The sequence below is a fragment of the Geotrypetes seraphini genome, chromosome 10, assembly GCF_902459505.1.
Source record: "Geotrypetes seraphini chromosome 10, aGeoSer1.1, whole genome shotgun sequence".
NCBI lineage: Eukaryota > Metazoa > Chordata > Amphibia > Gymnophiona > Dermophiidae > Geotrypetes > Geotrypetes seraphini.
The window spans coordinates 7570623-7584892 of record NC_047093.1 but is presented as its reverse complement, the minus strand read 5'-3'; the positions used below and the strand labels follow the sequence as shown (position 1 = coordinate 7584892).

The 14270-nt window shown below is 46.3% G+C and overlaps 1 protein-coding gene across 4 annotated transcripts in view; it reads left to right on the top strand.

Moving 5' to 3' along the window:
- Positions 1–14270, top strand: part of SLC38A10 (solute carrier family 38 member 10) — an 84637-nt gene that overhangs the window by 48795 nt on the left and 21572 nt on the right. For 3 of the 4 annotated variants that reach the window (XM_033962453.1, XM_033962452.1, XM_033962456.1), the window contains 4 exons: positions 1104–1259; positions 7064–7477; positions 11273–11356; positions 11676–11699. In XM_033962453.1, the coding sequence (XP_033818344.1) occupies positions 1104–1259; positions 7064–7477; positions 11273–11356; positions 11676–11699 (678 nt within the window). The remainder of the gene's footprint in view (positions 1–1103; positions 1260–7063; positions 7478–11272; positions 11357–11675; positions 11700–14270) is intronic. The other variant, XM_033962454.1, reaches the window with a different exon arrangement.

The window sequence follows — 14270 nt, the reverse complement described above, 5'->3', positions numbered from 1 at the left end:
GAGTGGTTGATCCTTGGAACGAGCTCCCGGTGCAGGAGATCAAGGCAAACAGCGTGCAAGAATTTAAGAGCAAATGGGATGCCCATGTGGGATCCCTTAGAGGGTTAAGCCAAGGGAACCTGTCACCAGGAGTGGGATCCCTAGGATAGTAGGCTTGGGGGTGGGTCAGTAGAGTGGGCAGACCTGATGGGCTATGGCCCTTATCTGCCGTCATCTTCTATGTTTCTATGGTGTACATGTTACTCACTGGCTCTAAGTCTGTGTCTGGGGTCTCCACTGACTTGATCCTACAGTGCAATGTGCATGGCCAGTGCTTCCTGTGCAGATCTTGCCCTGCTCCTGCATTGGGGTTCTTGAAAGCTTTCTAGAGCAATGGTCCCCAACCCTGTCCTGGAGGACAGTCGGGTTTTTGGGATAGTCCTAATGAATATGCATGAAAGAGATTTGCATATAATGGAGGTATTCCGGCATGCAAATCTGCTCCATGCATATTCATTAGGGCTATCCCAAAAACCTGACTGGATGGTGGTCCTCCAGGATAGAGTTGGGGACCGCTGTTTTAGAGCATTTGGAAAGGATTGTATTATGTCCTTGGCGAACACCTGTTACAGGCAAGAAACTTTTTCCTTCTTGCATTTGTCTAGTGATCTAGGATAAAAATAGATACTGTGGATATGAAGACAGTATTGGACTTCAAGAAAGCATGGTCCAGATGCACAGGATCTCCGAGGGAGACTGAAGAGCTTTAGTTGTTGGTGTGAAGATGCAGACCGGATAGCCAGTGTGGTCTTTATCTACCATCACTTTTCTCTGTTGCTGTGATCTCTTAAGTCATACAAATGCTAATATGAGGTATAAAGCAGGATGGATTTATGGTGCCCCCTGGTGGTGATGGCTTCTTCCATAATTTGTAAAATACTGATAATTCACATATCAGGCAGACTTTGACCTAATTTGTTAGGAAGAGACATAAAATATTGACTGTTTTGTTTAGTATTTTTCTACTGATAACTGAGTAAAACCTTTCCATTCTTTCACCAGTGTAATAAGAGAAGAGTTGGAGCTGTCCAGAAGTGATTTGATTCACTTTGTCTTTCTTACAGTGCAGAACCCAGTTGGGAAGGAAGCAGAGGATAACCGTGATAAGCCAAAACAAGATATGGAGCAGCCGCAGATCAAGGTTCCTCTGGAGGTGCCTCAGCCAAAAGAAACCAAAAAGAAGGGACAGGAGGAGGTACAGCTTGATCGACCTGATCAGGGTAAGGGGGGGATGGGGGCATCCTGGAGGTTGACACACTGTGGACTGCGTTGCTCAGGACATAAAGATGATAAAGCAGCTGAATGAGAAAGTCATGTGTTCCTCATTAATTACTTACCCTGCTAGGAAAGCAGCCAAGGCGAGGTATAATAAAATGGCTGTTAAAATGATGATACAAGAATAAAAAATTGACAGAAGAGCCACCAAATAGCTTCTATTGAGCAGTTTTCATTTACAACTTTCCTAAGGTAGACAACGTAATTCCAATAGCATTTTCCGCTCCCTATTAAATGTACACTGGTACTGTGTAAAGCAGCTCCAGGGTAGGTGCAGTCCTGATACAAGGCAGTGAACCTGGCTAAAAAGCTACTTTTTCAGGATTTTGAGAAAAGGAAATAGTTCCCTCAGAGAAACCTCATGGGAATGATAGTGCGTGTTTTTTAAAGACAACTAGCAATAAATACTTGCTAAAACTAGCCCCCTTTTATAGGTGTGGTTTTGAACTTTGTTATCCATGAATGGAGTCATTCTTTAAGGAGCCTCCTAGATTTAAGCAACAAATAAGGACATAAGAGTAGTCCTACTGGGTCAGACCAATGGTCCATCAAGCCCAGTATCCTCTTTCCAACAATAGTCAACCCAGGTCCCAAGTCCCTGGCAGAAACCCAAAGAGTAGCAACATTCCAGAGCTGAGACTGTGATGTCATAACGCTTCATTCCAATGCCTAAGAGCCAACCTCAGCAGTGATGTCACAATGGCCTGATTGTGCTATATCTGGATCACATAAGAGCTGCCACACGGACAGACCGAAGGTCCATCAAGCCCAGTATCCTCTTTCCAACAGTGGCCAACCCAGGTCCCAAGTACCTGGCAGAAACCCAAAGAGTAGCAACATTCCATGCAGTGCCTTCCCCTATGTATGTCTCATTAGCAGATTGTACCTTTTTTTTAAACACAGCTATTCTAATTGCTGTTACCATATCCTCTAGCAATGAGTTCCAGAACTTAACTGTTTGTTGAGTGAAAAAATATTTCCTCCTTCCAAGTAGCTTCATTGAATGTCTCCTAGTCTTTATAATTTTTGAAAGAGTAAAAAATGTATTCACTTTTACCTGTTCTATACCTCTCGGGATTTTGTAGTCCCCCCTCAGCTGTCTTTTCCAATCTGAAGAGCCCCAACCTCTTTAGCCTTTCCTCATATGAGAGGAGTTCCATCCCCTTTATCATTTTGGTCACTCTTCTTGGAATCTTTTCTAGCTCCACAGTCTTTTTTGAAATACGGCAACCAGAACTTAACCCAATACTGAAGATGAGATTGCATCTTGGAGTGATACAGAGGCATGATAACATTCTTGGTCTTATTTACCATTCATTTCCTAACAATTCCTAGCATCCTGTTTGTTTTCATGGCCACTGCCGCACACTTGGTGGAGGATTTCAGCATATTATGCACAGTGACACCCAGATCTTTTTCTTGGGTGATGACTCGTAAGGTGGACCCTAGCATCAAGTAAATGTGATTTAGATCAGTGGTCCCCAACCCTGTTCTGGAGGTCCACCAGGCCAATTGGGTTTTCAGGCCAACCCTAATGAATATGCATGAGAGAGATTTGCATATAATGTAAGTGACAGGCATGCAAATCCGTTCCATGCATATTCATTAGGGCTATCCAGAAAACCCAATTGGCCTAGTGGACCTCAAGTACAGGGTTGGTGACCACTGATTTACATGATTCTTCTTGAAATGCATCACTTTGCATTTGTCCACAAGTATGGATCTAAATGTTAGTATTTAGTCATTCACATGCATATGTGTGTGAACACATGCTTATAAATCAGCGTTGTTTAGCAACTCTCCAGATCAGCATAGGTTAATCTTACATCTGGTGTCGGATCCTCTTCCTTTGCCTCTTTTGCCTGATCTTCTGACTCAGGGCCCCATTCCCATGTTCGATCCAGGTCACTTTTGTCTTACGGCTTGGCTCTTGAAAGGGAACACCTAGGTAAGAAGGAGTATTCAGATAAAGTGATCCCTCTTGGGGTCCCGGAGACTTTTCACATCTCGGGCTTATGTGCGGGTTTGGTGTATCTTTGAGGACTGGTGTGGGGCACGTGGAGTGGTCTCTTTTTGCATTTCCCTGCTTAACGTCTTAGAATTCTTGTAGGATGGCCTGGACTTCTCTCTGGGTTCAACTGGCAGCCTTGTCAGCCTTTCGTGGATTGTTATGAGGTCAGCAGCTGACTGCCATTCCTGATGTCATTCGCTTCCTGCAGGCGGCCAAGTTGCTCAAGCCTCCCGTGCGACAGTCTGTTCCCTCTTGGGATTCAAGAGAAAGTTAGACAAGTTCCTTCTGAACCAGAATGTACGCAGGTAGGGCTAGTCTCAGGGCGCTGGTCTTTGACCTATGGGCTGCCGCATGAGCGGACTGCTGGGATGATGGACCACTGGTCTGACCCAGCAACGGCAATTCCTATGTTCTAATGGGATTTGAATCTGGTCCTCTCCAGGCTGGTGCCCTTTTGAGCCTTTGGGTGCCTGCTCGTTGAAGGACCTTACTTTTAAGGCGGTCTTATTGGTGGCTATTACTTCTGCTAGGCATGTTTTGGAGCTGCAGGCTCTCTCTTGTAGGTCTCCCTTCCTGAAGTTTTCTAGGGAGCAGGTTGTATTGCGGCCTGTTCCTTCCTTTCTGCCAAAGGTAGTTTCTCCTTTTCATGTCAATCAGGCAGTGGTCCTCCCAGTCTTGGGTTGTCGGGAGGTATCTTCAAAGCAGAAACAGTTGCGCAAGCTAGATGTCCATCGGGTTCTTTGCTCTTATTACAATACATTACATTAGGGACTTCTATTCCGCCTATAACTTGCAGTTCAAGGCGGATTACAAAAGAGCTAACTGGACATTTCCAGTGAAGTTACAACAGTTTTGGGTTTTTTTTGGGTTTTTTTTTTTGGTTACAAGGGAGGAGAGGTACCTGGATTAATTCTGGAAGAACTTGCAAATTGGATATTAAATTGACTGTACGTTACTGTGTGATATAACAAATAGATTACCGTTAGAGTACAAATAAGATTACGTTATATTTCAGGGATCTGAATACTTGGTTGGTGTTTTGGGGAGGAAGAGATTATTTAAGTGGAGGTTTTGGGGGAGAATTTATCTAGGAGGAGGGGGAAGGGTTGGGTTAAGATATCTGGATAAATTTTTTGAAAAGTAGGGTTTTGATTTCTTTTCGAAAAGTTTTGAAGTCGCCCGTTACCGTCAACAGGTTGGAGATGGAGTGGTTAAGTTTTGCTGCTTGCGTTGCCAGAAGGTTATCAAACATCTTTTTGTGCTGAGTGCCCTTGAGTGAAGGAAAGGCAAAAGGGTTCGGAGTTCTTCTTTGTCTTGAGGTGAGGATCTGGTTTAGGCGGTTGTTTAGATAGGGGGGGGGCGGAGCTGTTTAATGCTTTGAATAATAGACAGTAGAATTTGAATTGAATTCTTGCTTGCGTAGGTAGCCAGTGCGAGTCTAGGAAGGCAGTTGTAATACGATCATATTTTCTCAGGGAGTAAATCAGTCTGACGGCAGTGCTTTGTATAGTGAAGTTGTTTTATCATGTTGGCAGGACAAGGTAGATAGAGGGAGTTGCAATAGTCCAGTAGACCTAAGACTAGGGATTGGACAATTAGCCTGAATTGTGCTGGGTCGAAGAATTTTCTTATTTTACGTAGATTTCTCATAATTAAAAAAGCTTTCTGGGATGTTTTATTGATTTGGGACTGCATTGTGCAGCATCTGCCTATCGTTACTCCTAGGAGTTTGAGTTCGGGCTGTATTGGGTATTTGGTGTTTTTAATTTTCAGTTCTGTAATGGTGGGAGTTTTGGCCTTTTCGAGCAGAAGTAATTTTGTTTTATCTGAGTTTAGTTTCAGTTTGTGGTCTACCATCCATTTTTCCACTGCATCTAGGGTTATTTCCAGTTTTGCTGTAGTGGTGGGCTCTGATGGGTCGAAGGGGAGGAGTATGGTGATGTCGTCTGCGTAGCTGAAGGATGTAACATTTAAGTTATCTAAAGTAGCTCCAAGGAAGGAAATAAAGAGGTTGAAGAGCGTAGGTGCAGAGGACCCAGGAGTTCAGGAAATCAGATCATCTTTTAGCTTTCTTGTAGGTCCTCGTAATGGGGATGGAGCTTCCAAGGCGCCCTCACCTGGAGTACTGCATCCAGCACTGGTCGCCGTACATGAAGAAGGACACGGTACTACTCAAAAGGGTCCGGAAAAGAGTGACTAAAATAGTTAAGGAGCTGGAGGAGTTGCTGTACAGTGAGAGATTAGAGAAACTGGGCCTCTTCTCCCTTGAAAAGAGGAGACTGAGAGGGGACATGATTGAAACATTCAAGATACTGAAGGGAATAGACTTAGTAGATAAAGACAGGTTGTTCACCCTCTCCCAAGGTAGGGAGAACGAGAGGGCACTCTCTAAATTTAAAAGGGGATAGATTCCGTACAAACGTAAGGAAGTTCTTCTTCTCCCAGAGAGTGGTGGAAAACTGAAACGCTCTTCCGCAGGCTGTTATAGAGGAAAACACCTTCCAGGGATTCAAGACAAAGTTAGACAAGTTCCTGCTGAACTGGAACGTATGCATTTAGAGCACTGGTCTTTGACCTAGGGGCCACCGTGGGAGCGGACTGCTGTGCACGATGGACCACTGATCTAATCCAGCAGCGACAATTCTTATGTTCTTATGCTACCATTTCGTGTTGTATCAAGGAGACTATTGTGTCTGCATATCTTCTTAAGAAAAAAGCTGTTCCAGAATTTCTCAAAGGTCATTTCACTCGGGGTCAGGCGGCTTCTTGAGCTGAGCCTTCACTAGTGCCTCCAGTGGACATTTGTAAGGTTTGGTCGTCCTTGCATTCCTTTGTCAGACACTACTGTGTGGACGTTTAGGTGCTTTGGAACACGGTGTTCGGTGAGCGTGTTCTGGTGTCGGCCCTTCGGGGGTCCTACCCATGATGGGGACTGCTTTGGTATGTCCCGCTTGTAAGATTAACCTATGCCAGTGTGGAGAGTTGCTAAAGAAGGAGAAATTAGGTTCTTACCTGCTAATCTACTTTCTTTTAGCCTCTCCAGACCGGCATAGGTTCCCACCCTGTCTATTGTCGTGTTGTTCTTGTGAGTAAATTTTGCTTTTTTGGTGGGTTCTAGTATTTTTCTAGGGCTGGGGAGATTAAAGAACAGCGGCTGTGGGGACATTTTCTTGCTGGGATCTCTCCTTTGCATTTTCCAACAACATTCAGCTATTTTAGTTGTTACTCCTGTTCGGAGTCTTGTTTCTTTCTATTTCAAGCGCTTAGTTCTGCTTGGCTATTCGTCAGACTGATAGGAATAGGGAAAGGCACCTAAAATGTACTATTCCAGAGTTTTGTTTGTCTCCACCTGCTGGTCATGATGAGATATATACCCGCTTGTAAGATTAACCTATGGCAGTCTGGAGAGGCTAAAAGAAAGTAAATTAGCAGGTAAGAACCTAATTTCTCCATTCTGGGTATGTGCTATTCTGTAAATGCTTTACAGGTAGGTGTTTATATGAGCAGAGAGCACAGCTGCATATGTTAATTATAAAATGCCATGATTTTACGTGTGCCCTCTCACAGTCCATGTCTGAGCATGTACACCATCTTGTACCTGAACATATGTCTGTGTGTTTGACCTGTTACTCTAGTGTTCTGTTAAGTGCCTCTTTTTCTTTATAGAATTCAAGTTTATTAAAATTTTGATTAAACGCACTAGCATGCTAGAAGTGAAATTTGCTTTTTTTTTTTAAGGTATTGCTTTGCCTGTCAGAGAAGCCCATCGCCATGAACCACCTGTTCCGCACGATGAGGTCATTATAGATGAAAGAAAGGACAGAGAGGAACCAAATAAGAACAAAAATCCCCCTGATATTAAACACATCCCGGCAGGTGAAGAGTCACCTGTGGAGCGAGATGCAGAGCCAGATGTGAGGAAAGAAAAAGAACCGGTCAAGGGAGAAGTTAAAGTTGTAAAAGCAGCGGAGAGTCCTGTGAAGGATGGAGACCTCAAACCCAAGGTTGACACGAAGGAAAATGACCTGGAACCAGGCCAGCAGGTGGTACCACATGAGGAGCAGGTCATGAAAAGAGCAGCGGCTGCTGGAGAAAAGAATGACATCAGTTTAGTTCAGCTGGTGAAGTCTGTAGAAGAGGAGCGAGACAAGGGTAACTCTCTCTCACTCTTTGGTTTGTACTTTTCTTTTGCATGTCCTAATTCTTGAAAGATTATCCTCCTCCTCCACAGCCTATACTGGATCAGTGAGGTGAGGAGTGGCACTCTGAGGTTGTGGGATCGATCCCAGCGTTGCTCCTCGACAAGTCATGTAATCCTTCGTTGCCTCAGGTACAACATAAGTACCTGTATATATGTGAACCGCTTTGAAGGTGTAACCACAGAAAGGCGGTTTACAGGTCCCAACCCATTCTTGTTCTCATCACCAGAAATTAGATAATGCAAAACCCTTGCAGAAGGCAGCATCTTGAGCTCGGCTGTTCCCTCTGCCAATTAATCAAAGAATTTCTTACAAAATCTCTCTCATAACATTTAAAACAATTTCTCTAAACTGCCCCAATTTTTTGATAAATATCTTATCCCATATGACCCACCCCACAGTATTAGATCATCTACCGTATTTTCACGCATATAACGCGTGCGTTATACACGATTTTTACAACCCGTGCATAACCTTGCACGTTATATGCGTGAGCGCTTTGTACAAAATTTTTTTTACATAGTTCCCCCCCCCCCGACGTCTGATTCACCCCCCCCCTGCAGGACGGCTCGCACCCCCACCCCGAAGGACCGCTCGAATGCACCCGCACCCCCACCCCGAAGGACCACTCGCACGCACTCCCACCCGCACCCCCACCCTGAAGGACCGTTCGCACCCCCACAGCCTCTCGACCCCCCCCCATCATGTAGAAGCTCCTACCGGTGTCCTGCTGCTTCCTCTTGGCGGTCCCGGCCCTTCTGTGAGCCCTGCGCCTGCGCTGCTTCCTCTTCCGGCGCGGTCCCGCCATTTCTCTGACGTCAATCCCTCTTGCCCCGCCGACTCCCCGACACAATTGGGGCAAGAGGGAGCTCAAGCCCTCTTGCCCCCCCGACACGATCGGGGCAAAAGGGAGCCCAAGCCCTCTTACCCCGCCGACTCCCCGACAATATCGGGCCAGGAGAAAGCCCAAGCCCTCCTGGCTCTGGCGACCCCCCCCCCCGCTAGTTGTTCGGGCCAGGAAGGAGCCCAAGTCCTCCTGGCCCTGGCGACCCCCCCACCCGCTAGTTGTTCGGGCCAGGAGGGAGCCCAAACCCTCCTGGCCACGGCGACCCCCTACCCCGCACTACATTACGGGCAGGAGGGATCCCAGGCCCTCCTGCCCTCGACGCAAACCCCCCCTCCCCCCAACAGCCCCCCCCCAAGAACCTTCGACTGCCCCCCCCAGCCGACCCGCGACCCCCCTGGCCGACCCCCACGACACCCCCAACCCCCTTCCCCGTACCTTTGTGTAGTTGGCCGGACAGACGGGAGCCAAACCTGCCTGTCCGGCAGGCAGCCAACGACGGAATGAGGCCGGATTGGCCCATCCGTCCCAAAGCTCCGCCTACTGGTGGGGGCCTATGGCGCCTGGGCCAATCAGAATAGGTCCGGGAGCCTTAGATCCCTCCTGGGGGCGGGGCCTTGGGCACATGGTCGGGTTGGGCCCATGTGCCTCAGGCCCCGCCCCCAGGAGGGACCTAAGGCTCCCGGGCCTATTCTGATTGGCCCAGGCGCCTTATACCCCACCAGTAGGCGGAGCTTTGGGACGGATGGGCCAATCCGGCCTCATTCCGTCGTTGGCTGCCTGTCGGACAGGCGGGTTTGGCTCCTGTCTGTCCGTCCAACTACACAAAGGTACGGGGAAGGGGGGTGGGGGTGTCGTGGGGGTCAGCCAGGGGGGTCACGGGTCGGCTGGGGGGGCGGTCGGAGGTTCTTGGGGGGGCGGTCGTTGGGGGGAGGGGGGTTTGCGTCGAGGGCAGGACGGCCTGGGATCCCTCCTGCCCGTAATGTAGTGCGGGGAGGGGGTCGCCGTGGCCAGGAGGGTTTGGGCTCCCTCATGGCCCGATCAACTAGCGGGGGGGGGGTCGCCAGGGCCAGGAAGGCTTGGGCTCCCTCCTGGCCCGATATTGTCGGGGGGGCAAGAGGGCTTGAGCTCCCTCTTGCCCCGATCGTGTCGGGGGTGCCGCGGTTGGCTGGGGCAAGAGGGCTTGAGCTCCCTCTTGCCCCGATCGTGTCGGGGAGTCGGCGGGGCAAGAGGGCTTGACGTCAGAGAAAGGGCGGGACCGCCGGAAGAGGAAGCAGCGCAGGCGCAGGGCTCATAGAAGGGCCGGGACCACCAAAAGGAAGCAGCAGGACACCGGTAGGAGCTTCTACATGATGGGGGGGGGGGTCGGGAGGCTGTGGGGGTGCGAGCGGTCCTTCAGGGTGGGGGTGCGGGTGCGTGCGAGCGGTCCTTCGGGGTGGGGGTGCGATCGGTCCTGCGGGGGGGGGGTGAATCGGACGTGGGGGGGGCATCAGGCTTTCAGGGTGGGGACAGGACTTCAAGGGGGAGAGGAGAGTTGGGGCGGGCGAAAGGAGAGTCGGGGTGGCCAGAGGAGAGTTGGGGCAAGCGAAAGGAGAGCCGGGCGGCGACGGGAGAGTCGGGCAGCATGCGCGGTATACGGGTGTGCGTGGTATACAAAAATTTTTTTACATATATTTTGGTTTCCCGCGCGCTATACCCGTGAGTGCGTTTTACACGGGTGCGCGTTATCTACGTGAAAATACGGTAATCGTAAATTTCTGATAGTCCCCTCCCTTGGTTTAATAGGAACCAAAAGGCCTGACATTTTCTCAGTCGTAGCCCCTCAACTTTGGAAGACCCTACCAGCTCTTGTTAGAGAAGTAGCCTACTCAAGAGTCATTTATTTCAAGAAGCTTTTAACATTTGATTTAAATTTTACAGTATCCTTTTTAACTCCCTTAAGCAACAAGCCCTTTCCTTTTATTTTTTTCCTTATTTGTCTTTCGTTACTAAACAAATTGTATTTCTAACCCTACTTCCTTTTGTCTTCCGTCTGTCTCGTTTATCCCTTTTTAATATGCCAATTATTAGTTGATGTTTCTTTGTAATTGCTTTCTATTTGTAAGTATTAATGGTATTGTTACTGGCCTTTTTATTATGTTCATGCTCTTTTTTAATTTTTTTATATTGTAAACTCGCTTAGAAATTAGATAAGCGATTAAATCAAATTTTAATATAACCTTGAAGGCTCTTTAGTTAGGTTTGGCTAGGGATCACAGCTGCTTGAAGCCCACTCGCTTTGATTTAAGTCACTAGGACACACCTCTAAGGCGTGCTAAGAATGGGGAATTGTGTCATTTGAAGGCTTGTGCCGGTTTAAATGTGCCCAACCTTTGCTCAGAAGTCTGGGTAAGTAGGAAAACCTCTCTGTCCTGGGCCATATCAGAGGGTTACTGGGGACAGAGTCTGATGTTTTTTTTGTGTACCCTTGAAGCCTAGGGATGGTTTACATTTTAATTGACTGGTTACTGGCTAGATGTAATATACCTACAAGGATGTTCAATGACTTTATTTCTCTTCTCTTAAAAACAGAGTTTCTTTAACACCAACTGGAATCTGTAAGAAAGCTATTACTATCTTATCTCTCTGTTGCCTCTCTTACTGTCCTTCACTATTCCTTCAAGATTCCTGTACCCTGTTCTTCATGGGAGAGTATGGTGCAGTGGTTAAAAGCTACAGCCTCAGCACCCTGAGGTTGTGGGTTCAAACCCATGAGTCACTTAACCCCTCCCCCCAATTGCCCCAGGCACAAAGATTGTGAGCCCCCTGGGACAGACAGGGAAAAATGCTTGAGTACCTGAGCTCCCCTGGGAGAAGAGTAGAGAAAATTGAATAAATAAATTGATGCAGTCTATCTTTCCACAGACAAAGTGAACACTGGGGAGGAACAGCATCTGGACCAAAGAGAAGCCAGAAACACAGAGGAAAAGAATGAAGAGAAACAGGAAGGTAAGCTTGTAAGAAACGTCACTGCTTTCGGAATATACCAGTAATTCCTTGTTATTTCTAAACAGTATTCCTGCTCGTAGACATGCAGGTTTCTGAGCGTTTTTCTACCTCTTAGTGTGGCCCTCGGTCTCAAGGGTTGTATAATACTGACAGACGTTCTGAAGCTTAGGACTAAGACGCCTCATGCTTTACCAGTAAATCTGTGGACCTGTTTGAAAACACAGTAAGAACAAGGATCTGCATTAGCGCATTCACTCCTAAGACTCTGCTTTTCTTTCCTGATCTGTTTTTCTTCTTTCTCTTATTGGAACTGAAACAGCTGAAATGAAAAAGCTAGCAGCAGGTAAGGGTCATGGAATGGAAACCATTACTCATGTAACTCTCCATCTGTATGTTGATCTTGCCTGTATAAAGCATAGTATATGTGGACGGAGAGTTTTCCATGTGCTGTAACAATACAGGTTACATAAATCCTGTTCATGTGCGAAATAGAGAAGAGAGACTTTCTTGTACTGTCTTCCCTCATTTCTCCTTTCAAAAACTTTCGTAAATATATTTTTAAGCCTGATGGGCTGCTGTTGCTTTGTGTGAGACCCAGGTTCAATTATCAAACTGTTTCAGCTCAGGGAATGGGATGCTGAAGTCTTCCTTGAGTTTTGCATTTGTGTCCAGTGTAAAGTGCATGTAAAAGACAGGTTTTACTCACCCCACTACCTGCTATTGGATAAAGGAGAGAAAGAGAGAAAAGTCCCACTCAAGTGCTGGATTTCTGGAGGAAGTAATGTGTGCAAGATAGTTCCCATTTGGAGAGATCTGTGTGCAGAGGGATCCCAGAAAAGAGTCAGAATTGACGTCAGGGAGAGGAATGCTGGTCAGCCCGACGCAGGGAGAGCTTGGGGCGGTGGTGGCTTTGGGGCCTGTTCCCCGATGGTGGTGGTGGCTTGGGGGCCTGTTCCCTGATGGCGAGGGCAGGGAGAAAGAAAGAAAGGGGGCAGGTAGGGAGAAAGAAAGAAGGGAAACAAAAAGAAAGAAAGGGGCATGAAGAGAGAAAAAAAGAAAGGGAGGCAGGGAGAAAGAAAGGACAGGGAGAGAGGAAGAAAAAGTTGGGGGAGGGAATGAGGTCTGGAGGAGACGAAGCATAAAGGCTGAAAGAAGGGAAGAAATATTGGATGCACAGTCAGAAGGAAGTGCAACCAGAGACTCATGAAATCACCAGACAACAAAGGTAGGAAAAATGATTTTATTTTCAATTTAGTGATCAAAATGTGTCCATTTTGAGAATTGATATCTTCTGTCTTTATTTTGCACTATGGCCCCCTTTTACTAAAAGTTTTTAGCGCAGGGAGCCTATGAGCGTTGAGAGCAGCGCGGGGCATTCAGCGCAGCTCCCTGCGCTAAAAACTGCTATCCCGGTTTAGTAAAAAGGGAGGGGGGTATATTTGTCTATTTTTGTATGGTTGTTACTGAGGTGACATTGCATAAAGTCATCTGCCTTGACCTCTTTGAAAAACAAAAACAGAATATAAATGATAATTAACATTTTCTCTGCATACAGTGTGCTTTATGTTTTTTTTAAATTTTATTGTTGGTAGATCATTTTGACCTGGTCATTTTAAAAGTAGCTCGCAAGCCCAAAAAGTGTGGGCACCCCTGCTGTACAGCCTCGGGACAGAAAACTTCCTGAAAGAAGTGTTTGGTTTGCCCTTGTCTTCAGTAAAGTGCTAGTTTGGGGAAATGTGCATTTTGGATGTACAAGAGGAAGTGCACTTCTTTCTCCCACGTGTGTTATTTTATTTATTTAAAATTTAGTATACTGCTTTATCTGATAGGATAGAGACTCAAGCTGACCGACCGACTGACCACTTAACGAACCAACCACACGCTCACACACTCTCTCTACAAAGAATGTAAGGCTATTTTAAAGTTTTTTAACGATAGTTCACCACAAATATATAGAGGCAAATTATTCCATAAGTAGGGGGCAAGAAAGAAAAAGCACTATTTCTAGTTGATTCATAATGAGCTGTTTTAGGATTGGGTAAGACCAATTGTTTCATTTATTTATTGTGATTTATTAACTGCCTTTTCATGAAGAGATTCCCCAAAGCAGACAATACATTCCCTATTTGTCCTGGAAAGCTTACAATCTAACAATGGTACCTGGGTCAGAGGGAGCAGGTTGAGATTAAACTCACAACTTCAGGGTGCTGAGCAACAGCTCTAACCACTAGACTGGAGAAGACAGATTGGAGCATAGGGAATAACCAAAGCAGTAAGATAAGGAGGGAAACTCGTTCGGAAGGCTTTAAAGATAAGAAATAGAATTTTATAAATAATTCACTGCTCTACTGGGAGCCAATGATATTTCTGAAACTACAAAAACTAAGAAAGGTAGGACCTTACTAGTGCAGTCAATGATATTGACACTACTAGACTACTGCAATGTTCTACTCTCCATTAATGAAAAAAACTCCAACTGATACAAAACACTGCAACAAAACTTATATACTACAAATCAAAATTTCACTATGTCACTCACTGCTTATACAACTACACTGATTACCGATAGAAACAGAAAAGAATTCAGACTATTCTGCGTAGCATTTAAAACGCTATAAATGATGTCCCTATTAGCTTCCCCAGATTTACTGAACTATTAGGTAGATCTGCAGACCAACATAATTCTTAACTCTTAACATCTGACTAGATGGGCCATTTGGCCTTTATCTGCCATCATGTTTCTATGACCCTATCATTCCCAACTTTGAAAGATATAAAACACAAGACATCACACAGCAAATCATCCAACTACCAAAACTAGACACATGATGACAGATAAAGGCCAAATGGCCCGTCTGCAGCATCCACTATCTCCTCCTCTCCCTATTGGCTAAGGCTCTTAACATTTGCATCT